The sequence below is a fragment of the Oncorhynchus gorbuscha genome, linkage group LG05 (assembly GCF_021184085.1).
Source record: "Oncorhynchus gorbuscha isolate QuinsamMale2020 ecotype Even-year linkage group LG05, OgorEven_v1.0, whole genome shotgun sequence".
Lineage (NCBI taxonomy): Eukaryota > Metazoa > Chordata > Actinopteri > Salmoniformes > Salmonidae > Oncorhynchus > Oncorhynchus gorbuscha.
In genome coordinates, this window is record NC_060177.1 from 40,417,213 (window position 1) to 40,445,181 (window position 27,969).

The 27,969-nt window shown below is 39.3% G+C and overlaps 1 protein-coding gene across 3 annotated transcripts in view; it reads right to left on the reverse strand.

The window, feature by feature from the left end:
* The window catches only part of syt14a (synaptotagmin XIVa), a 111,048-nt gene that overhangs the window by 4,650 nt on the left and 78,429 nt on the right, over positions 1-27,969 (reverse strand). For 2 of the 3 annotated variants that reach the window (XM_046349909.1, XM_046349910.1), the window contains exons 5-8: positions 25,322-25,593; positions 16,771-16,827; positions 15,989-16,438; positions 15,247-15,439 (exon numbers count right to left, since the gene is read on the reverse strand). In XM_046349909.1, the coding sequence (XP_046205865.1) occupies positions 15,247-15,439; positions 15,989-16,438; positions 16,771-16,827; positions 25,322-25,593 (972 nt within the window). The remainder of the gene's footprint in view (positions 1-15,246; positions 15,440-15,988; positions 16,439-16,770; positions 16,828-25,321; positions 25,594-27,969) is intronic. The other variant, XM_046349911.1, reaches the window with a different exon arrangement.

Genomic DNA, 27,969 nt, shown 5'->3' on the forward strand with positions numbered 1-27,969 from the left:
GTAGCACTTTATAATAACTCCACGTAATAAAGAATTTATAATGGATTAGTAAATAGTTTATTCCTCATTTATGTATCATTACTCCCACATTTGTAAATGTTAGTAACATAGTTATTCACACATTTATAAACAACTTTTAAAATATTGAATAATGATTCATAAGAAAATTAATAAGATATTTAATATAGTCCCTATAAACCACTCACTACTCATTAGAGCACTAAATCTAGCAGATTCATTACTCACCATCAACAGCTGCAAATTCCAATAAAACTACAAAATGTTTTGAAGTTCACTTTCCTTGCTTTGTTTAACCACACTATCATGAATCAAGCAAATGAGTTTTGTGCGTCAGAGAGCAGTATTTATTTAGTTTCATAGAACAAACGTACATCGTATTCGGAAAGTATTCATATCCCTTGACTTTTTCCACATTTTGTTTACGTTACAGCCTTATTCTAAAATTGATTCAATTGCTTTATTCTTCATCAATCTACACACAATACCCCAATGACAAAGCAAAAACAGGTTTTTCTTCACATAAGTATTCAGACACTTGACTCAGAACTTTGTTGAAGCACCTTTGGCAGCGATTATAGCCTAGACTCTTCTTGGATATGAAGCTACAAGCTTGGCACACCTATATTTGGGGAATTTTTCACATTCTTCACTGCAGATCCTCTCAAGCTCTGTCAGGTTGGATGGGGAGCGTCGCTGCACAGCTATTTTCAGGTCTCTACAGAGATGTTCGATTAGGTTCATGTCCAGGCTCTGGCTGGGCCACTCAAGGACAGACAGATTTGTCCCGAAGCCACTCCTGCGTTGTCTTGGCTGTGTGCTTAGGGTCGTTGTCCTGTTGGAAGGCAAACATTCACACCAGTCTGAGGTCTTGAGCGCTATGGAGCAGGTTTTCCATCAAGAATCTCTATGTAATTTAATCTGTTCATCTTTTCCTCAATCCTGACCAGTCTCCCAGTCCCTGCCGCTGAAAAACACATTAGGGATGGTGCCAGGTTTCCTCCAGACGTGACACTTGACATTCAGGGCACAGACTTCAATCTTGGTTTCGTCAAACCAGAGAATCTTGTTTCTCATGTTCTGAGTCCTTTTGGGCCCTTTTTGGCAAACTCCAAGCAGGCTGTCATGTGCCTTTTACTGAGGAGTGGCTTCAGTCTGGCCACTCTACCATATAGTCCTGATTGGTGGAGTGCTGCCGGGATGGTTTTCCAATTGGAAGGTTCTACCATCTCTACAGAGGAACTCTGAAGCTCTGTCAGAGTGACAATAGGGTTCTCGGTCACCTCTCTGACCAAGGCCCTTCTCCCCTGATTGCTTAGTTTGGATAGGGGCCAGATCTAAGTAGAGTCTTGGTGGTTCCAAACTTATTCCAATGGTACAAGAACTTCTTGGTGGTCCTGTGTAGCTCAGTTGGTAGAGCATGGTGCTTGTAATGCCAGGGTAGTGGGTTCGATCCCCGGGACCACCCATACGTAGAATGTATGCACACATGACTGTAAGTCGCTTTGGATAAAAGCGTCTGCTAAATGGCATATATTATTATTATTATTAAGAATGATGGAGGCCACTGTCTTCTTGGGGACCATCAATGTTTCAGAAATGTTTTGCTACCCTTCCCCAGATCTGTGCCTTGACACAATCATGTCTCGGTGCTCTAGGGACAATTCCCTTGGTTTGGCTCTGACATGCACTGTCAGCTGTGGGACCTTATATAGACAGGTATGTGCATTTACAAATCATCTCAAATATCATCAATGGAAACAGGATGCACCTGAGCTCAATTTCGAGTCTCATAGTAAATACTGAATACTTACGTAAATAAGGTATTTCTGTTTTTTATTTGCAAAAAATAATTTATGTATGTACAGTACCAGTCAAAAGTTGACACCTACTCAATCAAGGGTTTTTCTTTATTTTTACTATTTTCTACATTGTAGAATAATAGTGAAGACATCAAAACGATGAAATAACACATATGGAATCATACACTAACCCCAAAAAGTGTTAAACAAATCAAAATATTTTTGTATGTTTGAGATTCTTCAAAGTAGCCACCCTTTGCCATGATGACAGCTTTGCACACTCTTGACATTCTCTCAACCAGCTTCACCTGGAATGCTTTTCCGACAGTCTTGAAGGAGTTCCCACATATGCTGAACACTTGTTGGATGCTTTTCCTTCACTCTGCGGTCCAACTTATCCCCAAATCATCTAAATTGTGTTGAGATCGTGTGATTGTGGAGGAAAGGTCATCTGATGCATCACTCCATCACTCTTCTTCTTGGTCAAATAGCCCTTACACAGCCTAGAGGTGTGTTGGGTCATTGTCCTGTTGAAAAACAAATGATAGTCCCACAAAGCACAAACCAGATGGGATGACGTATCACTGCAGAATCATATGGTAGCCATGCTGGTTAAAGTGTGCCTTGAATTCTAAATAAATCACAGACAGTGTCACCAGCAAAGCACCTCCACACCATCACACCTCCATGCTTGACTGTGGAAACTACACATGCGGAGATAATCTGTACACCTACTCTGCGTCTCACAGTTCCAACGGTGGTTGGAACCAAAAATCTCAAATTTGGACTCATCAGACCAAAGGACAGATTTCCACCGGTCTAATGTCCAATTCTCATGTTTCTTGGCCCAAGCAAGTCTTTTATTTTTATTGGTGTCCTTTAGTTGTGGTTTCTTTGCGGCAATTCGACCTGATTCAAGCAGTCTCCTCTAAACAGTTGATGTTGAGATGTGTCTGTTACTTTTATTTATTTGGGCTGCAATTTCTGAGGGTGGTAACTCTAATGAACTTGTCCTCTGCAGCAGCGGTAACTCTGGACTTTCTTTCCTGTGGTGGTCCTCATGAGAGCCAGTTACATCATAGCACTTGATGGTCTTGCGACTGCACTTGAAGAAACTTTCAAAGTTCTTGAAATTTTGCGCCTTGACTGACCTTTATGTCTTAAGGTAATGATGGACTGTTGTTTCTCTTTGTTCTTGCCATAATATGGACCTGGACTTTTACCAAATAGGGCTATCTTCTGTATACCATCCCTACCTTGTCACGACACAAATTACTGGCTCAAAGGCATTGAGCAGGAAAGAAATTCCACAAATGTAGTCCCACCTGTAAATTGAAATGTCTTACAGGTGACTGCCTCATGAAGCTGGTTGAGAGATTGCCAAGAGTGTGCAAAGCTGTCATCTAGGCAAAGGCTGGCTATTTTGAATAATCTCAAATATAAAATATATGTTTTATTTGTTTAACACTTTCTTGGTTACTACATGATTATGTATGTGTTATATGTCTTCACTACTATTCTACAATGTAGAACATAGCGAAAATAAAGAAAAACTCTGGAATGAGTAGGTGTTTCCAAACTTTTGACTGGTACTGTATATATATATATATTTTTATACAAATGCGAAAATAGTTGTTGCATAAGTATTCAGCCCCTTTGTCTTGGCAAGCCTAGTTCAGGAGTAAAGTTTGGCTTAACAAAATCACATAATAGGTTATATGGACTCACGATGTGTGAAATAATAGGGGTTGACATGATTTTGAGTGACTAAACCTTTCTCTGTCCCCATACATACATCTGTAAGGTCTGTCAGGTATTTAATACCAAGCACATATTTAACTACAAAGACCAGGGAGCTTTTTGAAAGCCTCATAAAGAAAGGCAGTGATTGGTAGATGGGTAAAAATAACAAAATTAGACAATGAATATCTCTTTAATCAAGGTCAAGTTAATTCTGATGTGGATTATGGATTAAACCATCCAGACACATAAAAGATACAGTGTCCTTCTGAACTGATCTTCAGAACAGGAATTAAACTGCTCAGGGATGTTATCATGAGGCCATTGGTGATTTTAAAACAGCTACAGAGTTCAATGGTTGTAATGGGAGAAAACAGAGGATGGATCAATAACATTCTAGTGACTCCACAATAATGACCTAAATGAGAGTGAAAAGAAGAATACAAATATACAGAAAAAAACATATCCAAAACATGCATCAAGGCATTAAAGTAATATTAGATAAAACACAGCAAAGCAATACACTTTTTGCCTAAATGCAAAGCCTTATGTTTGTGGCGAATCCAACAGAACACATCACTGAATAACTGCCTCCTTATTTTCGAGCATGCATCCCGGTATGGGTACGCTTGACATGGGCAAACACTAGGGAGATTTTTAGGATACAATGAATGTAATGGAGCTAAGCACAGTCAAAATACTAGAGGAACCTTTCAGCAGGACAATAACCTACAACACAAGACCAAATCTACACTGGAGTTGCTTACCAAGGACACCATGAATGTTCCTGAGTGGATTTAAGTCTTAACTTAAATCTCCTTGAAAATCTGTCGCAAGACTTTGCTGTCTAGCCATGATCCCCAACATCTTGACAGAGCTTGAATAGTTGTTTAAATTATATTTTACAATACAGGTGTGCAAATGTCCTACAGACTTATCCAAGAGGACTCACAGCTGTAATCGATGCCAAAGGGGTTTCTAACATGTATTGACTCAGGGAGCTGAATAATTATGCAATGACTATATTTGAGTTATTTCATTATATATATATATATACATATATATATATATACAATATATATATATATAAAATATATATATATATATATATATATATATATATTATATATATTATATATATATTTTATATATATATATATATATATATATATATTATATATTATATATAAAATATATATATAAAATATATATATAAAATATATATATAAATATATATATATAATATATATATATATATATATATATATATATATATATATATATATATATATATATATATATAGTTGAAGTCAGAAGTTTACATACACCTTAGCCAAATACATTTAAACTCAGTTTCACAATTCCTGACATTTAATCCTAGTAAAAATTCCCTGTGTTAGGTCAGTTAAGATCACCACGTTATTTGAAGAATGTGAAATGTCAGAATAATAGTAGAGAGAATGATTTATTTCAGCTTTAATTTCTTTCATAACATTCCCAGTGGGTCAGAAGTTTACATACACTCAATTCGTATTTAGTAGCATTGCCTTTAAATTGTTTAACTTGGGTGAAACGTTTCGGGTAGCCTTTCACAAGCTTTCCACAATAAATTGGGTGAATTTTGGCTCATTTTTTTTCTGAGGTCTTGACTGATTTCTTTTGATTTTCCCATGATGTCAAGCAAAGAGGCACTGAGTTCGAAGGTAGGCCTTGAAATACATCCACAGATACACCTCCAATTGACTCAAATGATGTCAATTAGCCTATCAGAAGCTTCTTAAGCCATGACATAATTTTCTGGAATTTTCCAAGCTGTTTAAAGGCAAGTCAACTTAGTGTAAAGTAAACTTCTGACACACTGGAATTGTGATACAGTGAATTACAAGTGAAATAATCTGTCTGTAAAGAATTTTGGAAAAAATTACTTGTGTCATGCACAAAGTAGATGTCCTAACCGACTTGCCAAATCTACAGTATATATATATATATATATATATATATATATATATATATATATATATATATATATATATATATATATATATATATATACAGTTGAAGTCGGAAGTTTACATACATTTAGGTTGTAGTCATTAAAACTCGTTATTCAACCACTCAACACATGTTTCTTCCCCAAAAATACAATTCAATTAATTTTAATCCCACTTTGTAACACAATAAAATGTGAAGAAATCTAATAGATGGTCGGCTGAAGCCGAAAACTTGAAGTTGATCGATCCCTGTTGAGGGAGGAGCAGAGTTTCTTTATATGACAGCAAAACATTCTTATGATGACAAAAATGTGTTGGCACCTTCAATTATTGCACATTTTCTCATAAAAAGTATATTTCAACTCTATCTGCTCAGGCAAATTTGCCAAACTGCTAACCTTGGAACCAATCAACTGCTATACCTTAAAGAAACATTATTTTATTTAACCAGTTAAGTTAGTTAAGAACAAATTAATAATTTACAATGATGGCCTACCCCGGCCAAACCCGGAAAATGCTGGGCCAATTGTGAAACACCCAATTGTGAACCGGTTGTGATACAGCCTGGAATCAAACCGGGCTCTGTGATGGCTCTAGCACTGAGAAACAGTGCCTTAGACCACTGTGCCACTCAGGAGCCCCCTATTCAATCATACACTTTGCATAGAAACCCATATAAAAGCACGTAGATGTGTGTGTGTCATGTATGCTAGAATGGATGTTTAAAAATGACAGCTGCATACAGTGCATTTGTAATGTATTCAGACCCCTTCCCCTATTCACCATTTTGTTGTGTTACAGCCTTATTCTAAAATGTATTAAATAAAAAAGAATCCTCATCAATCTACCAACAATACCCCATAATGACAAAGCGAAAACAAGTTTTTAGACATCTTTGCAAATGTATTAAAAATAAAAAATGTATTAAGACCCTTTAAACCAAGCCATGAGGTTGAAGCAATGGTCTGTAGAGCTCCGAGACAGGACTGTGACGAGGCACAGCTGTCTATCGTTGTCTCTGATTGAGAACCATACTTAGGTAGCCTTTCCCACCTGTGTGGTGTGGGTAGTTATTTACTGTTTAGTGTGTTTCGCACCTGACGGAGCTGTTTCAGTTGTTCTTTTGTTGCATATTGTTCAGCTTTACCATTAAAATGACGAACACGTACCACGCTGTACCTTGGTCCTCAACTTCTTCCACCAACGGCCATTACAGGGGCCTCCAGCATTCTGAAATGGAAGTTTAGAACCACCAAGACTCTTCTTAGAGCTTGCCACCCGGTCAAACTGAGTAATTGTGGAAGAAGGGCCAAGCTCCAGAGTTCCTCTGTGGAGATGGGAGAACCTTCCAGAAGGACAACCATCTCTGCGGGAGCAACAACATCTCAGCCACGAAATGGTCGGCCACACAAACTCACGGAACGGGACCACAGTTCTGAAACGAGTAGTGAGTAAAAATCATCTGTCCTTGGTTGCAAAACTCACTCTGAGTTCCAAATGGCCTCTGGAAGCAACATGAGTACAATAACTGTTCGTCGGGAGCTTCATGAAATGGGTTTCCATGGCCGAGCAGCAGCACACAAGCCTAAGATCACCAATGCACAATGCCAAGCGTTGACTGGAGTGGTGTAAAGCTCGCCGTAATTGGACTCTGGAATAGTGGAAATGCGTTCTCTGGAGTGACGAATCACGCTTCACCATCTGGCTGTCCAATGGATGAATCTGGTTTTGGAGAACAGATGCCAGGAGAACGCTACCTGCCCCAGTGCATAGTGTTAACTGTAAAGTTTGGTGAATTCGGAATAATGGTCTGGGGCTGTTTTTCATGGTTCGGGCTCAGTCCCTTAGTTCCAATGAAGGGAATTCTTAATGCTACAGCATAGAAAGACATTCTAGATAATTCTGTGCTTCCAACTTTGTGACAACAGTTCGAGGAAGGACTTTTCCTGTTTCAGCATGACAATGCCACCGTGCACAATGTGAGGTCCATACAGAAATTGCACAGAGCCCTGATCTCAAACCCATCAAACACCTTTGGGATGAATTGGAATGCTGACTGTTAGCCAGGCCTAATCGCCCAACATCAGTGCCCGACCTCACTAATGCTCCTGTGGCTGAATGGAAGCAAGTCCCTGCAGCAATGTTCCAACATATTGTTTCATGTGAGACAAAAATAAAAGAATGAATTAAATAAATCATCACAGCAAAGGAGTGTTTGTGAGCTAGAAAATGAACATCCTGACAGTCTGAGGCAGGGTGCTCTGCAATCCTCTGACTCTAACTATTGACAAAGATAATAATGTGGCATTTTTTATTTGGCAGTATGAATGAAATGGGTCCTGCCTTGACGACTGTATTAGATTTACACTACTTGTCTTATAGATTTTTGTAGTCTTAAATTATTACTTGAAATAAACTGTTAGCTAAAATGTAACTTTTTTTCCGGAATGACATGCTAGCTAGTGATAAAGCTATCTGCTCCTGCTAGCAAGCAACAGTTCTACTTGTTGTAACTAGCTAGCTAACTAGTAAGCTAGCTATATTATTAAGGTTGCAGTGTTCTATGTTGGGAGTAAATGTACGGCTTGCAATGATGGTATCACATTTCTTCTGGTATACTTTACCTGATATCAGTTTGTTGAACAAAGAACTATCTCGAGATGTCGGCAGCTGTCTACTACTGTACCTTAGATACAGATAATGTGATTGGCAGACGTGATCAGCAGAGATAGTACCATATATAATACAGAGTTTTGATTGGTTCACAGTTTAGTACTCTAGGGCGTTTGCCTGTCCAACTAGCAGACTAATAAATAATAAATATTTTGAAACAAATTGCAAGAATTGACATTTCCAAAAAAAGACTGAGATCGATCATCTCGAAAACCAAAGCATATAGCTTGCCAAGTCCCACCACCTAGAAGGGGTTTTGCAAGTCACCGTAAAATTGAAATGTTGCTACATTTGCGGATAAAATTCTAATTTACTCAACCTTTTAAGTATTGTTATGTGGCCTCATCTTAATTTTGGGCTTTTATACGTTATACATACTTTATAAATGTTTTGAGTGTTGTTGATATATAAAATTGTTGCTATATTTCTTTTAACATCCAGTGTTGTGTGCTTATTCTTTTACCAATGATATGATCTAGGCCAGGGGTGGGCAATGATTTTGGCTTGATGGCCACATTGAGATATCCAAATTCAAAGGGGGGCCAATTATTTTGCGACCAATTTCTTAGTCAAAATCAATTTGCGGCATAGAAAAAAGGGCAGTTACTTGAAAACATACGGGTCATTATAATTTCTACATACTTTATATCTAGTGTTAGACATTCAAGAGTAGCCTGTAGTGTTTTGCTAACCCAAAATAATCACCCCCCCCAAATAAAGTTTTTACTCAAACCTCTCCCGTATGTTGCCCACCACTGTTCTAGGCTATTTGGAGACCATAAGGTGCATGTCCCTCTTTTTGTGAGAAATTACACTGGTCACTCAAAACATTTATAAAGTACTTATAAAGTATAAAAGAGCCCACACTTTAGATGAGGCCATGCAACAATACTTCACTAATGATTATTATATAGTTTACAAGGACCTAAATTAAATCTTATGAATGGAGTAATGATTAATAAATGATTAATAAACAATTTACAAATCCATAACGAATGCTTTATTACATGGAGTTATTACAAAGTGCTACCCAATGTTCTTCATGGATGAGTCATTTTTATCCAGAGCCACTTACAGGAGCAATTAGGGTTAAGTGACTAGCTCAAGGGCACATTGATAGATTTTTCACCTAGTCGGCTCAGTGATTCAAACCAGCGACCTTTCAGTTACTGGCCCAACATTCTTAACCGCTAGGCTACCTGCCGCGTTATATGCAGTAGGATAAGGTTAACAAATTAAGGCCAAGTATTGCCTATATCTGGTCCTGTTCAGTGATCTTTATCGTTTGTGGTTGGGTGACATATAATATAATGGTGAGCTGTAGGTTTTTTGGTACATTTTGTAGGTTTTCTCATCTTAGATGTGCCACTGTCAAATCACAATTATTCACTAAGAATTGACATTGAAATTGGCAGCCTGACAACCTGCATCCATGAGAATACATTGCGACTTCCTAGTCAACTTACATCTCAGTGCAGAGAGAGAGAGAGAGAGAGAGAGAGAGAGAGAGAGAGAGAGAGAGAAAGAGAGAGAGAAAGAGAGAGAGAAAGAGAGAGAGAAAGAGAGAGAGAGAGAGAGAGAAAGAGAGAGAGAGAGAGAGAGAAAGAGAAAGAGAGAGAGAGAAAGAGAGAGAGAAAGAGAGAGAGAAAGAGAGAGAGAGAGAGAGAGAGAGAGAGAGAGAGAGAGAGAGAGAGAGAGAGAGAGAGAGAGAGAGAGAGAGAGAGAGAGAGAAGAGAGAGAAGAGAGAAAGAGAGAAAGAGAGAGAGAGAGAGAGAGAGAAGAGAGAGAGAGAGAGAGAGAGAGAGAGAGAGAGAGAGAGAGAGAGAGAGAGAGAGAGAGAGAGAGAGAGAGAGAGAGAGAGAGAGAGAGAGAGAGAGAGAGAGAGAGAGAGAGAGAGAGAGAGAGAGAGAGAGAGAGAGAGATAGTTGGGCGCTGGCAGACACCTCAGTTTGTTAGCCAAAGAGACTCACCTCTGATAATATAAACCTGGCCACCTATCAAGTGTTTTAGGCAACAGAACAGCCCATCTGACAACAAGGGTTGGTAAGCAGTAAGAGAAACAATGGACCAAGATGTCAATAGTTGGCGTGAGAGAGTTCAGGAGCCGACAAAACAAAGAGAGAAAGTGGGAACACAAACAACAGCAGGAGAGAGAAACAGGGTCAGAAGGTCATCAGTATCACACAAACTTGCTGGAGCCTCTGGTCATTTTGGGGAGTTGGAAGGGAGATGAAAGGTAAAAGGGGGTAAAAACAGGGGGAATGTTTGCAGCAAGGTAGTGCTCAGACAACTTCATACCGCCTACATATTTGATAATTTCCTGAAATTTAAGAGGTATATGAACTAAATATTTTCAATTGTGGCATAATAATAATAAAACAATAGGAAATGTCAATTTTCAGAGGTGGGGGGTTCCCTCAATGACATGATCTTGCAAGGAATTTGATGGATGTGACCCAAGACACACTAACCTGAGATGTAGGTAATATTATTGTCAAACTCAAGTTCATTCTTTTTGACATTAATCAAAAATAACTATAACTTATACCGTATGTTCTTCAATAACAGCGTTTACCCTGAATGCGAAGGCAGGGATATTGGTTTTGTCCGAATACCCGTACTTGGGTTCTAAATAGTAGGCCTTTTGGTTACACGAAAATAGAAAGCTTTATATTATGTAACATTTTCAAAATGTTGTATGCTTTAAATGCCAGAACATCTTTACGAATTTAGTCTTTTCATCTAGTATTTCGCTACACTCGCATTAACATCTGCTAACCATGTGTATGTGACAAATAAAATTTGATTTGATTTGAATGACCGAATAGCGGGAATCAACTGCATTATTTTATCTAACCTTTATTTATTCAGTGGAACCCATTGAGACCAGGGTCTCATTTACAATTGTGCCCTGAAGACAACAATTCAACAATATCAATGGATATTACCAATAAAATACAAATTAAAACAACAATTTGCAAATTCAGCACCACAATTTCAACATTACATACACATTTTTATACTCAATCAAAACAATTACAACTCTCATTTAACACATTCATCGCCACAGTCCTAAACTGCTGTAGAGGCACCAGGGTATCAAGAGCCTTATAGGCCATTCCAAATCTTTTCCTAGCTCCGTGGAGACTAGTGGGACTTCAAGAGTTAATCAACCCTGTCAACGGGTTTGGTGCCTCATATTTTTATACCTTAAAAGTGAGGCAAGATAAGCTGGAAGCTTGTGCAGCAGAGCTTTATAAACAAAAATGGATTCATGAAGTGATCTTCTGACCTTCTGATACAGGATGCAAGAATGTGTACGAAACATGTAAACCTGTCACTTGTGATAAAGAGCGCTGTGGTAAACAGCATCTAAGGGTTTTAGAGTAGTGGCTGCTGCATTCTGATAGATGGTGTCACCATAGTTGAGAACTGTCAGGACTGTTGGCTGTACACTCTGCTTCCTGGTGTTAAGGGAAAGGCATGATGCATAAAGAAAAGCTTTAAATCCGTATGAATTTTTAAAAGTAAAATTTTTGTCAATCCAAATGCCCTGGGCCCGACTTCCCAAAAGCATCTTAAGGCTACGTTCATCGTTAGAACCTTTGTAGGAGCATCGTTAAATCTTCGAGCTGTTTCCTAAAACCATCTGTGGTAACTTTCCAAGGATTATTATCCACACCCGTTTCAATGTTTAATTCCTTTACTTGCAAACTACAAAAATAAGGGGTACAGCCATGTACAAACGGTAGAAAACAGGAGTGCGATATACGCAACTCAACATGAGGTAGAGTCCCATTAATGCTGTGTCAAATCTGGGTGATGACATCACAGGCATACAAATGTCACCACCAATGTCCATAATAACCATACTCCCATGACTCTCACATTGACTCTGTACCAGTACCCCCTGTATATAGTCTTGCTATTGTTATTTTACTTTTGCTCTTTAACTACTTGTTGCTTTTATAGCTTACTCTTATTCATATTTTTTAAACAGCATTCACCTATTGTATTTGGAGCATGTGACTAATAACATATGATTTGATAGTAATAATACTATACTGCAGTTAAGTACACCACCTATTCAGTAGGAATTATTTATATAGCGTCCACACTATAACACCAACGTTACTAAAGTTGCTCTTCAAAATGCTTGTTACTTAACAACTGCCTCAGACCACTCTTAAAATAGCTAAGTAAGTCGTTAGATGCGTTTTTGCCCTTCTTTTACACACAAGATCTCCGCTAAACACAAAATCTAAATGTTTGTCTTTCTTTGACCGCTGATAACTTCAGAACGAATGTTACAGTAATACATTAGCATCCACAGTTTTTGTGCAAGGAAAGTCATACCATATAAAAAACCTGTGAGCTGTTGGCTAGAGCACACATGCCAAGACGATGTAGGCACATTTACTATTTAAAGCAACAATTTTGGTAACAAAACTAGTGGTAGAGATGAAAATGTGATGGAAACACTGAAATTTCAACTTTTTTGCGGGATATTAAAACGTAGGCGAAAATGTACATTTTGTGTGCACTACCTCATCACGCACTGATTCTTATCTGCAACACGTTTGTTTGGTGGAAACACAAAATATGCAGATTTTAGAATATATGGAAAACTAGCTACAAACCATTCTTTGCATAACAAGTGAGGATGCTTCAAAACAAAACCGAGAGGAGTGTATTAAAAGATAAATACATAGACCGAATATACAAAACATTAAGGACATCTGCTCTTTCCTTTATTTTTCCACATTTTGTTACGTTCCAGCCTTATTCTAAAATTGATCAAATTAAATACAAATCCTCATCAATCTACACACAATACCACATACTGACAAAGCAAAACCAGGTTTTTAGAAATGTTTGTAAATGTATTACATGTAAAAATAAGAAATACATTATTTAAATAAGTACCCTTTGCTATGAGACTCGAAATTGAGCTCAGGTGGATCCTGTTTTCATTGATCATCATTGAGATGTTTCTACAACTTGATTTGGGTCCACCTGTGGTAAATTCAATTGATTGTACATGATTCGGAAAGGCACACACCTGTCTATAAAAGGTCCCACAGTTGACAGTGCATGTCAGAGCAAAAACAAGCCATGAGATTAAAGGAATTGTCCTTAGAGCTCCATGACAGGATTATGTCGAGGCACAGATCTGGGAAAGAGTACCAACACATTTCTGCAGCATTGAAGGTCCCCAAGAACACAGTAGACTCCATCAATCATAAATGGAAGAAGTCTGGAACCACCAAGACTCTAACTAGAGCTGGCCGCCCAACCAAACTGAGCAATCGGGGGAGAAGGGCCTTGGTCATGGAGGTGACCAAGAACCCAGTGGTCACTCTGACAGAGCTCCAGAGTTCTTCTGTGGAGATTGGAGAAACTTCCAGAAGGACAACCATCTCTGCAGCACTCAGGCCTTTATGGTAGAGTGGCCAGACGGAAGCCACTCCTCGGTAAAAGACACATGACTGCCCGCTTGGAGTTTGCCTAAAAGGTACCCAAAGGACTCTTAGACCATGAGAAACAAGATCCTCTGGTCTAATGAAATCAAGATTGAAACTTTGGTTTGAATGGAGGAAACCTGGCACCATCCTTGAGGTGTAGATTGATGAGGAAAAAATATTTTAGAATAAAGCTGTAACGTAATAAAATGTGGAAAAGTCAGTTAAGAACAAGTCAGTTAAGAACAAATTCTTATTTTCAATGACAGCCTAGGAACAGTGGGTTAACTGCCTGTTCAGGGGGAGAACGACAGATTTGTACCTTGTCAGCTCGGGGGTTTGAACTTGCAACCTTATTACAGCATATTCCCAGTGGGTAAGAAGTTTGCATACAATCAATTAGTAATTGGTAGCATTGCCTTTAAATTGTTTAACTTTCAGGTAGCCTTCCACAAGCTCTAACCACTAGGCTACCCTGCCGCCCCTGACTCAGGTACACAAGCTTAGTCAGGAGAAATGGGCCAAAATTCACCCAACTTATTGTGGGGAGCTTGTGGAAGGCTACCTGAAAGTTAAACAATTTAAAGGCAATGCTACCAAATACTAATTGATTGTATGTAAACTTCTTACCCACTGGGAATATGCTGTAATAAATCAATCTCTCTACTATTATTCTGACATTTCACATTTTTAAAATAAAGTGGTGATCCTCACTGAGCTAAAACAGGGCATTTTTACTAGGATTAAATGTCAGTAATTGTGAAAAACTGAGTTTGAATTTAGGTGTATGTAAACTTCTGACTTCAACTCTATGTAGATTTAATTTATATAAAAAAACTGAATATCACTTAAAAAAAATAATATCCTCATAAATTGGTTCCTCAAAGCGTATACTTCTGACTTTAGTTTTTTATACATGGCAGCTAAAATCTAAATTGCTTATACAATTCAGCATATACTGCTGATGACAATGGTGCTATGTGTCAACAGACATTTAATTTATAGTCAATCCATATGGTTGGGAATTTATTTTGGATAATTTGATAATTACTTTGGATGATTATGGTATGCACGTGACAATTTGTTTACACGTGGTGTAAGAAGGTGCAATATCTGCCTTGTAAGGTGGGATGGAAAGGAATCCCCAAAATAAAGGGCCATACCCATAAATGCTGTTTCTGATTGAAAAATAACCTACACACTGAGGAATGCTGTTAGGCCGAAACGTCTGTGTATGCTATCCTGGTGCAGTAAAAAGTAAGCTTTATGCAACATCTTTTTGAGTGTGGACCCATCACACTTTTTTTTTTGCTTAAATCAACAGTTGCACAGAAATGTATGATCTTGACAAACACATATTACTGCTAGTTACAAGAAAATTCCTCATTCAATGTTGCTTCACTTGATCTATCCAGTGCTACTCTGGTCCTTCATGTGACCGAGACCAGATCTGAAAGCAAGGACTCTCATAATCGTTAAATGAAAACTGGACTCGGGTGACACTGACTATTATTGACAAAGTGTTGACAAGCAACCAGAAGAATGTCTTGGTGTACTTACTGGGTGGCTTGTTGGCAGCCAGATTTTTGAAGTGACTGCCTTTTATGATCTCCACTGAGAGACGGCCCGTGGTGGCATTGTAGACGAGCCCTACCAAGATCTCTGGTGTGGAGCCTTGGCTGGCTGACTGGAATGAAGAGGCACTTTCGCTGCAGGACATCTCCGATATACTAGCCTGGGATTCACCGCCCTGCTTGCACGTGGGTGGACAGATGGACCAACAAGAAGGTCAGTGATTTTCAGGGTCTGCATCTCAGAGTAGGAGTGTTGATATAGGATCAGTTTTGCCTGAATTTGTCATAATTAATACAATTACATGGACAGGGGGTGACTTGATCCTAGATCTTTATAAATACGGGCCCAGGATTCAATGTTACTGAAATTTGTAAGGAAGTAAGGTAAGGAATCTAAATTCTTATACTAAAAATGCAGAGATACTGTAATAACAGGCAGGCATGCTTTGACAAACTTTTGAGACAGCATTGGAAAGTAAAATGTGAAAGTTTGTATGAGTTTCTCTGTTTTGGACTATGTTCATTTACAACGAGCTACATAACTGATGTTTGCAATGTGGAAAAGAATCCAGGCAAATACCAGAATGTCAGAAATAAAGTCTTCATGTATTATCCGGGTAGGTTTTTAGTAAGTACATGACAAAATTACCCCAGGAACAGCATTCTACCATCACAGTTGTTGTGTACAGTAAATGCTTGAGGCCTAGCTTTTACTTTGATCTACTCACAGGGAAGGCACAGCAGGGGTCCAGTATGACCGGCACCGACATCTTGCCCTGCAGGTTGAGCTTGGTGAGGTAGAACACCTTCTCTCCCAGCACCTTCTCTTTCTTCATCCGCCGCACGCTGTAGAGACGGAATCGAATGGAGTAGTTGCCGATCATCTCTGACTCCACGTGACTGAAGCGGAAGGTCTCTGTGAAGACCGGGCACGGCCCTTTCTGGATGCACGTCTTCGCCCTCTGCTTTTTTGTGGGCAGCAGCACCAGATGTACCTGCCAGGCAACGTTGCCTGTACGCTTGAGGGCCGGGATGTCTGTTGCGGCCGTGACCGTCACCGCCAGCCGCTGGTCCTGGGAGTTGTAGTCGAACACCACATCCAGAGTGCCATATTTGGCCAGGGGTTCCGGTTCGTAGCCCTTGGGGAGCTGAGATGCTGACCCACGGGCTGACATGTCCTAAAGAGACACATTACACCACACAAGAAGTAATGTACAAAAGATTGGCAAACACAATACATAACATTTTTTAAAAGTCTACACCGCCATACGTATGATCTATCATACGTTATGCAGTCATCACAGCTCTTGGACTATTTCTACATTGCTACTCACTTGAACTAGAGAAGTAATGAACGTTTGCTTGAAACTGAAAAGCCTCGACTACCACAAACACCTGAGCTACGAGAGAGATCCTAAAGACTCAACATCTAGTTTCTACTTGGGTGAACAGGGTGAATTGGAGGATTTGAAATATGGGAGGTGAAATGGATCAGGACGATCAAAGTTACCTTATGTTTTCGACGTAGCTTATCGTTGCTCTTGTACCATGACCTGTATAAGGGCTTCTGTCAGATAAAAACATAACACACATTTATGAAGGAAATCTATCAGACAAAATCCTGACAGTGGTGTAAATGTTTATAAGGTTGTTTCAAAGGCTGGATTACAATCTGATAATTTAGTTCCTCCTTCTGCCCTTGTTGGCTCCCCCTCGCAGATCTGAAAATACTTCTTGGTAGCAATATAGCAATAGCTCAACAATGTGGGGTGAGGTTTTCAACATCTTGTTTACATCCATCCAATCCTTCCCAATCTCTGAGGGTGAGGGGTTAACAGGGAATATATATTGGATTGGAATTCAAGCAAAGAAAGTGGGACATTTATTGGGAGAAATAGAGGTTGAGAGACTTTGGCTATCTGTGTGCATGTGTGTGTGTGGTCGATCATTTCTTCCCACCACGGTAGTCTCATGCATGAAAAATCTACAGGTGCAAAAAGGAACTTTAGAATCATATTCTATAGACCACACACCAATATCATAAATAGTCAGAAAATGCAATAATCAAATTACCGAAACAGCTATACAGCCTCTGAGCCCCAGTCTTGTCTAAACCTGCAGGTTTCTCAATCAAAAGACTTCAATAACTGTTCTTCTTTCTTTTAATTTAAGCCTCCTGCTCCTTTGTGAAAGAATGGGAGACTCTGTACTGCGTCGAAAGAAACCAAAATCATCCGGTTTTCAGGAAAAGCAGAGAGGAAGAGGTGAAGCCTGCAAACCGGATGCTTCCGGTATCTACCGACCCCACTCAGGCATTTCTTTTACACCTGCTACATTCGGTTACTCTGTAGTGATTCAGAGAGAGAAGCTGAAAAGGAAAATGGCTGCAAAAGTAGAAATACAGTGGGGCAAAAAAGTATTTAGTCAGCCACCAATTGTGCAAATTCTCCCAAATGAGATTTTTTTCCTCCAGAAAATCACATTGTAGGATTTTTAATGAACTTATTTGCAAATTATGGTGGAAAATAAGTATTTGGTCACCTACAAACAAGCAAGATTTCTGGCTCTCACAGACCTGTAACTTCTTCTTTAAGAGGCTCCTCTATCCTCCACTCGTTACCTGTATTAATGGCCCCTGTTTGAACTTGTTATCAGTATAAAAGACACCTGTCCACAACCTCAAACAGTCACATTCCAAACTCCACTATGGCCAAGACCAAAGAGCTGTCAAAGGACACCAGAAACAAAATTGTAGACCTGCACCAGGCTGGGAAGACTGAATCTGTAATAGGTAAGCAGCTTGGTTTGAAGAAATCAACTGTGGGAGCAATTACCTAGTGAATGACCTGCAGAGAGCTGGGACCAAAGTAACAAAGCCTACCATCAGTAACACACTATGCCACCAGGGACTCAAATCCTGCAGTGCCAGACGTGTCCCTCTGCTTAAGCCAGTACATGTCCAGGCCCGTCTGAAGTTTGCTAGAGAGCATTTGGATGATCCAGAACAAGATTGGGAGAATGTCATATGATCAGATGAAACCAAAATATAACTATTTGGTAAAAACTCAACTCGTCGTGTTTGGAGGACAAAGAATGCTGAGTTGCATCCAAAGAACACCATACCTACTGGGAAGCATGGGGGTGGAAACATCATGCTTTGGGGCTGTTTTTCTGCAAAGGGACCAGGACGACTGATCTGTGTAAAGGAAAGAATGAATGGGGCCATGTATCGTGAGATTTTGAGTGAAAACCTCCTTTCATCAGCAAGGGCATTGAAGATGAAACGTGGCTGGGTCTTTCAGCATGACAATGATCCCAATTACACCTCCCGGGCAACGAAGGAGTGGCTTCCTAAGAAGCATTTCAAGGTCCTGGAGTGGCCTATCCAGTCTCCAGATCTCAACCTCATAGAACATCTTTGGAGGGAGTTGAAAGTCATCACTGCTCTAGAGGAGATCTGCATGGAGGAATGTGCCAAAATACCAGCAACAGTGTGTGAAAACCTTGTGAAGACTTACAGAAAACGTTTGACCTCTGTCATTGCCAACAAAGGGTAGATAACAAAGTATTGAGATAAACTTTTGTTATTGACCAAATACTTATTTTCCAGCATAATTTGCAAATAAAGTCTTTAAAAACCCTACAATGTGATTTTCTGGATTTTTTGAAATCATTTTGTCTGTCACAGTTGAAGTGTACCTATGATGAAAATTACAGACCTCTCTCATCTTTTTAAGTGGGAGAACTTGCACAATTGGTGGCTGACTAAATACTTTTTTGCCCCACTGTATATATTCTTCCCCCATGAGGTTTCCATGGCAGTTGGTCCTTATTTTCCATGTGGTTTTCATGGTTTCAGTAATGTATAGAGTGCATTTCTCTTTTATTTTGTTGTTTTGTTTTTTAACTATCGTTTACATACTAAAATATCTGTTAACACATCAATTTGGGTCTAATGTCTGTAGATGAATTAATTTAAACAACTGAACTTCCATACTGTATATACTTTCATATACACAGAGTTTGCCCTCAGAACAGCCTCAATTCGTCAGGCACTTAAATCTTTTGTCTTACCGATTCACCCTCTGAATGGCACACATACACTTGTGGAACGCTGTATGTCATATAGCCAACATTAAAGTCTGATATAAACAACTGCATGTGCGGTTCCCACCCTGAAGCATGAAGGAGGAGGTGTGATGGTGTGGGGGTGCTTTGCTGGTGACACTGTTGTGATTTGTTTTTCGAATTCAACGCACACTTAACCCACATGGCTAATGTATGGAAAGTTACTGAGTGAGACAACGAGGAGTACAGAAAGATTACATTCTGTCAAAACATGTTAAACCTCATGGCTCCTAAGCAGGGAGACAAAGGACAACAGTCAGGTTTCAGTCACTGATAAGGTAAGACAGTCGTGGATTAGGGAGGAGGGAGCAAATCGGCAGAGGTCAGGTCAGATGAAGTGAGAAGGAACAGTCCTACCCCACACACATGTAATTCCATGCCCACAAAGGTTCTAGCATGAGGCAAGGCCATGACTACACCAGTGAGTGGAACCAATTAAGTTCATGACAGAGATTTATTGGCTGTCTAGATGTGCAAGGAGTTGACTCCGCCTAGTAGGGTTGTATAAATATACGTGCTTGTGTAAACATGCATTTGTCTTTGCAGCTGTGTGACCCAGTAGGTGGATAAACATGGTTTGAGCTTTTTCTAGTTGTCCGTGAGTGTGTTCAGAACCTAACAATAATTTCTAAATCTTAGCTAGCAAGCTAGACAAGCAGTCATCATGAATCAAGTCGACAATCTACTGGGAAATCCTTTTCAATCGCTGTCATATGAAGATGAATTATAAATAAAACGTACCGGTGTACATCGGCCATTGGACTTAAACATTACAAAACAAGTTGGAAATCGAAATTGAACAATGAATGGTTTGGAAGGAATCTGTGGCTAACCGCAAGTGTTGCAAAAACATCACTAGCCTGCTATTCAGTGGAGAGGGCGTGTGGACCGTAGTGCCACCTTCCTGTTCAAATGAGCACAGCTCAACAAGGTCCAAAAATGTATTGTATGCAGCTGCATAAATCATGTAATATGCCAGGGAGATATGTATACTCTAGCTAAGAAAGAAATACTAACTTTATGTTGTGTAGTAAGCCTTTAGTAGCCCATGTGCCTCACCCTAATAATTTGGTCCCTTCCCACCTCATAACTTAGCCTATTGTTCTGACTTGGTGGTGCACATGTAGCCTATAGCCTGTTTTAGAGAAATGTCATCATCAAATATTGCAAGAGCTTTCAATGTCTGCTTATTTATCCCCTTTATTTATCCTACAGTTCTGACTTTGTGTACAGGGAAAATACTGTAAGAATGGCTCATGTTCTGAACTCTGTCGCTGTACAAATAGTAATATTGACTACGTCCGTTTTAGCTCGCTCATTAATGTCTTAATCGACACTTTTGGATAAATAGCGTGCCCAATTTCAACTTCCTGCTACTCATGCCAAGAATATAAGATATGCATATTATTAGTAGATTTGGATAGAAAACCCTCTGAAGATTCAAAAACTATTTGAATCATGTCTGAGTATAACAGAACTTATGTAGCAGGCAAAACCCTGAGGACTAACCGATAATGTATTGTTATCTGTGTATGAGGAGGCATAATAATGACGGTTTATGCCCTGCTATTGTTTTAATTTGGATTTTATTTTTGTACCCAAATATACTTTATTTTGTTATTTATTTTATTAACCGTTCAGAATAAACATTTTTTTGAGGTCTCTGTCTGTTAATTGATTTCTCATTGGCAAACGATATTTCTTAGGAACTTGTTTTCAGTTCTTACCGCTTCCACTGGATGTCACCAGTCTTTGAAATTTGGTTGAGGTTATTCCTTTGTGCAATGAAGAAGTCTGGCCATCTAGGAACTGCATAACACTGTTGAGAGTTGCGGCAAGACTTGAAAAGTAGCTTGGTTTGTTGTGTTTCTGTATTGAACACAGATAGACCCGTCTTCAATTTGATCGATTATTAACGTTTAAAAATACCTAAGGTTGTAATTACAAAAGTAGTTTGAAATATTTTGGCAAAGTTTAGAGGCAACTTTTGAAATATTTTGTAGTGACGGTGCGCAATTTGGAAGCTGTTTTTTTCTGGATCAAAAGGGGCCAAATAAATGGACATTTTGGATATATATGGACGGAATGAATCGAACAAAAGGACAAATTGTGATGTTTATGGGACATATTGGAGTGCCAACAAAAGAAGCTCATCAAAGGTAAGGCATGTTTTATATTTTATTTCTGTGTTTTGTGTAGCGCCTGCAGGGTTGAAATATGCTACCCTCTTTGTTTACTGTAGGGCTATCATCAGATAATAGCTTCTTATGCTTTCGCCGAAAAGCCTTTTTAAAATCTGATATGTTGGCTGGATTCAAAACGAGTGTAGCTTTAATTGAGTATCTTACATGTCTTATTTAATGAAAGTTAGATTTTTTATATAATTTGTTTTGAATTTGCCACTCTGCATTTTCCCTGGCAAGCGTCCCCTATACCATAAGAAATTAAGGATTCACTCCATGGTACTGAAATGAAGCTCTGCTGTTGGGATAGCTTTATGTAGGCCGGCACCGTTTGTCACCGTTATAGTCCAATTAATATATTGTTTAGTGTTGTGTTGTGTAGTGGGTTTGCTGGCATGCATCTAAAAACATTTTTTTTTGCCCCACTAAGATTTACATGCTAAAATTGTCACTGGCCTTTATACTTTATAAATACTTGATATATATTTGGAGTGTAATTTCTAACTAAAAGATGGGCATGCCATTGGTAGACATTCCAGCAGTACCTGTTGTTCCTTAAAACTTCTTCGGGATAGGGGGCAGTATTCGGAAGTTTGGATGACTGAGGTGCCCAAAGTAAACTGCCTGTTAGTCAGGCCCAGAAGCTAGGATATGCATAAAATAATGTCTGTGAGTATAATAGAACTGATATGGCAGGCGAAAACCAGAGGAGAATCCATCCAGGTTTTTTATTTTGAGCTCACCACTCATTGAAATGGCTGTCTATGGGAATATCAATGGAATACCTCCTTTCTTGCAGTTCCTAGGGCTTCCAGTAGATGTCAACATTCTTTAGAAAGAGTTTCAGGCTTGTTTTTTGAAAAAATAATTTGTAGAATTTGTAGTTTTTCTAGGTGGCTCCCATCTTGGCTGTAGTGCTGTGGCGTGTGTGTCGGTGAGGGCGCGGATTTTGTTATTTATCTCCAGTAATGTAAACAGCGCTGTCCTCAGATAATCGCATCGTATGCTTTCGCTGTAAAGCCTTTTTGAAATCTGACAAAGCGGCTGGATTAACAAGAAGTTATGCTTTTAAACGATGTAAGGCACTTGTATTTTCATGAATGTTTAATATTCTGAATTTTGTATTTTGAATTTCGCGCTCTGCAATTTCACCGGATGTTGTCAAGGTGGGGTGCTAAGCGGCACGCCTATCCCAAAGTTAAGGTATGAAAATAGCCTAGAACAGGGACAGGCATTTTCGATGGGGGTCGGAGCCACAAAACAATGGAACTCAACATGAGGGGCAGCAGTGGCTCATGGGTCTGCGTACCCACATCCATACCCCATTTTTTTTAATGAACAACCATAATGTACTTTTTACTCCATACATTTTCCCTGATACCCAAAAGTACTTGTTTATATTTTGAATGCTTAGCAGGTCAGAGACATTTTCCAATTCACGTAAGAGAGCATCCTTGGTCTGCCCTACTGCCTCTGATCTGGTGGACTCACCAAACACACATGCTTAATTTGTAAATTATGTTGTGGTGTGCTATCTGTAAATAAAATAAAAACAAGAAATGGTGCCATCTCGTTTGCTTAATATATTCTTAGAAGGCTAAGCCGTTGAGGGAGGGGGGTTCTAAGCAGACATATAGAATTGTTTTAAGAAGGTCATATGGATCATTTAGCTACTTTATTTAGCATTTTAGGACCCCTTTAGAAAAAAAAATAGATATTGAATTTGGCCTTTACTACTAGAGCCCATAGAAACACATTGAATAACACATTCATAAATGGCAAAAAAGACATAAGGGTTTGAAGCGTCTGTCCTATATCTAGGAGATATTCAAAATGAAATAAATATTTTTTCTTTTACACAGGAATTATAGGTATATATATATATGATCTTCTCACCTATTCATTTGTATGCGTTACCTTAGACGAGTCGGAGAAAGCCATCGTGTTCGTGAGACTCTCCTTTTCCTACAGGGGGTCATTTTTGGTTTTTCTAGGTCTAACCTGTCACAGATTCCCCCGGTACTGCTGCTCATTCCCTACACCATCTCTGGAGGTCTACGTCACCGGCCTCTAGGCGTCACTGAACTGTTTCATTACGCACACCTGGTTCCCATTTCCCCTTATTAGTAATTGTATACAGTATTTGTGCCCTCTGTTCACCATTGTCTTGTCGGTTATTGTTCCCATGTCCGTTGGTCTATGAGTACCTGTGCTTTGTTATTTCGTGTTGCGTGTACTGTGCACTTTTTATTACAGGTCTTGTCCTGTGTATTGTTGTGCATTTGTTATTACGGGTCTCGACACCGTGTAGTGTATTACGGGTCTCGCCCCGTGTATTTATTAGGTTTTACCTCACTCTTTTGTTTGGGTTACATCCCTGTGTTTTTGTATACGTGTTTGTTTTGGGCTTCATGGCAGGTACTCATCAGATACTACTGGAATGTCTACCAATGGCATCTTTTTGTGAGAAATTACACTGGTCACTCAAAACATTTATTTGGTCATTATAAAGTATAAATATGAATAAACATTTTACTAATCAATTATAAATGGAGTTACATGGAATTATTATAAAGTGCTACCCCAAAATGTTTTTAGCATTAAGGCCTGCAGTGTGAACAAAGCATAAGAGTGCAATGTAAAACTTCACCCTGGAGTATTGATTTACTGATAGATCTGTAGGGATACAGTTTGTGTGCTTCCATGTGTTCTCTCTCCATCCAGCCAAAGGTCTCTTGTAGGTTCTGGATAGCACAATTTCTAAGAGTGTACAAGGCAAGAGGCCAATCTCATCACACCATTTTCACATTGCACGAGGGTGGAGAGAACTTTTGCGTAAATGTACAAATGCTTCACAATATCTGTGACAAGATCCGCCTCTTGTTTAGCACTCTCTCTGTACTTTCCTTATTTGCACCACAGTTTATGGTCATGCCATATCAATGAGTTTCAGTTTACACCTTTTTATTTTATGTTAGTGTCTGATCTCATCTCTGATTCGGACCTTTTACACCTACATATTGTGGAAGGACCACCAGAGGGCAGGCTGGGCTCACGGATAGTAGCCCAACAAGGGAGACAATGGGAGACAAGGTAACCAGAGGAAATTAAGCACAGCTGACGGTACTAATGACATATTCTCCTTCTCCTATAAGAGAGAGTGTGGAACCAGCAGAGAGGGGGGGGCGATCTCTGAAAGATGGCCACTGAGACAGAGGAGCTATCCATGAAGAACCGCTAAGACGGTGACATTCCCGTGACTTTTGTTGTAGTTTAAAGATAATCGTATTGTGTTCCTATTTGATCTGGGGAAGAAGATGTATGTTTTTTCCTTGGGAGATTTTCATTGATTATGTTGGTCCGCTCACACAATAATAATCACAAACATGTCTCACATCTTTCAAAAATAAATGTATTCCAAATACATGTTGAACAAATGACTATATTATGTTTGATTCACTATTCAATTTGCATCATTGGCATACAAACTCAAGTGGTCATTTACCTTAGACGTAGCCTACATCCTTTATACGGTATGTTTTATAGAAATGTGTCAAAACACATTGGAGCGCTTTCCTGGACACAGATTAAGCCTAGTCCTAGACTAAAAAGCTAAGAATATCCAATGAAAATAATTTCGAGTCCAGGCCTAGACTTAATCTGTGTCCGGGAAACTGGCCCTCAGGAAAAACTCTTTCTCCAATATGTTACTGGTTATGTCTTTCCGGTATGTCCTGTGGTGTCTCTCACCTCTGGGCTGAGCACAGCTGTGCTGTCGCTGGGTATGTCCTCCTCATACCCCTTGTTTAGGTAACTCTCTGTCTCCTGTCCATTGCTGGCCTCGCTCGGACACTTGCCGTAGGAGTGATGGGGACTGTCGCTGTTTTGGGACAGGTTGCACTTGGCATCGCCCAGGTCTGATGGTGTGTAGGACATCCGCGGGGAGCCGTCCTCGTCCTGGTACGGTGGTGGTTGAAGCTCATCCAGCGGGGGCGTTCGCCTCATCCTCTGGATGCAGTTCGCTGGTTGGGGGGGAAGGAGAAGAGATCATCAAACACAAACAAAATTACTTTGGCAGGCTCAAGCCCAAACCTGTCTCTTCCTGTACCCTTGTTGAGTGACAATCTCCTACAATTTTAAGGGATTGATTTGGTGTATTGTCACATTCAAGCCAATCTTAAAAATTTGTTTGACAGTTCTAACTTCTGCTAGTCCTTTCTTGGATCACATTTTCAGTGTGAAACACTGATATTCAGGCAGTCCCTCCAGGATTCCCTCCAGGATTTGTTTTTTAAAAATCTGTAGGTACTAAAAAGATTAACATACAGTGCCTTGCGAAAGTATTCGGCCCCCTTGATCTTTGCGACCTTTTGCCACATTTCAGGCTTCAAACATAAAAATATAAAACTGTATTTTTTTGTGAAGAATCAACAACAAGTGGGACACAATCATGAAGTGGAACAACATTTATTGGATATTTCAAACTTTTTTAACAAATCAAAAACTGAAAAATTGGGCGTGCAAAATAGTGATGAGCTTTGAGGGTGCTATGGTGAGTTATAGTCAATGAATAGCACTCTCGCATAGGTGTTCCTTTTGTCCATGTGTGAAAGGGCAGTGTGGAGTGCAATAGAGATTGCATAATCTGTGGATCTGTTAGTGGTATGCAAATTGGAGTGGGGTCTAGGGTTTCTGAGATAATTGTGTTGAAGTGAGCCATGACCAACCTTTCAAAGCACTTCATGGCTACAGATGTGAGTGCTACAGGTTGGTAGTCATTTAGGCAGGTTATCTTAGTGTTCTTGGGCACAGCTACTAAGGTAGTCTGCTTGAAACATGTTGGTAATACAGTCTCAGACAGGGAGAGGTTGAAAATGTCAGTGAAGACACTTGCCAGTTGGTCAGCGCATGCTCGGAGTACACGTCCTGGTAATCTGTCTGGCACTTCGGCCTTGTGAATGTTGACCTGTCTTACTCACATCGGTTACGGAGATCGTGATCACACAGTTGTCCGGAACAGCTGATGCTCTCATGCATGTTTCAGTATTACTTTCCTCAAAGCGAGCATAGAAGTAATTTAGCTTGTCTAGTAGGCTTGTGTACATAAAAACAAAGAAAAACACCTGGGGTCCAATCTGCAATTAACCCTTTCAGTCCAGAGACCCCTGCAAAAAAACTTTGTATTTTTCTGACTTTCATTTATCTACATATCCGCCCTTAAATATAGTCTCACAATTATGCGTTTTACAATTATATTTTCATGATAACCAGGGCTACAAGTAGAACACCATACAATTAGGCATACAGTCCAGTAAAAGGAAAAACCTGATAAAAACAAATTTATATGAATGCTGAAATAGTTTACACATTGGGAAATAAATATCCAACTAGTCAGTGACAGCTTTGTGGAGTTTGTGACAGCAACCAATATTGTTTTTTTTATATTTAAATAAATCATGCCTTTGTTTTAAAAATAGGAGAAAGATTGTTCAAGCAACGTTTTTTCTTGTATTGGATGTTTGTGAAATTGTTAACTTGCATGCGGAAACCTCTGTTTTAAAACCCTTGGACTCAGTTTACTATTCCTAAATACGTTTTATCACAGGGGACAATTTTAGGACTCATCATTGTAGTCTGTTCAAAAATGTGGGATGGACCTCTTTGTCTGTAAAGAAGAAAGCTGCATTCCCTTTTATTTATTTCAAAGCAATCTTACAGAAACTCCATCGATATGTAACATCATTCATTAAGATAAGAATCATAAGTTACCAAACCCATTCACAGGAATGAATAACACTAGAGATCCCTTCAGTCTCCACAGATGTAGGAAAATCCACGTGTAGTTTTTTTGCCCCTAATTTGTGGAACAATATGCAGAGTTCACTGCAGCTAGATGTACTGTTGCCACTCAGGCAGTTTAAATGATTGATTGAGGACTTCTATGTAGTTGAATGCAATTGCTTTTATTAAATGTTTATTTTTGTTAATTGTGTGCTGAATTACATTGTTTTAAACACTTGTATGTTTTAATATTCTGTTTTTATTGTAATGTGTACAGGGCTCTCTTGTAAAATAGATGTTTAATCTCAAGGTTAAATAAAATAATAAAAACATAAAACTATGAGCCTATTAAACTATTATAGACACTATGTTCTAGGATTTCCTATGATCTTCTATCTAACGACTCTTGTGTAGCTTGTCAGCATCATAGAGCAAAATATGCATTACTTGTGCGTGTTCGTGGAGAGTCTCAGCATTTCATACATGGCTTTTAATAGTTTGTAGCTCAAACCATTCAGGCACTGCTGTCACACCCTGATCTGTTTCACCTGTCTTTGTGCTTGTCGCCACTCCCCCCCCCCTCCACAGGTCGCCCATCTTCCCCATCCTCCCAAATG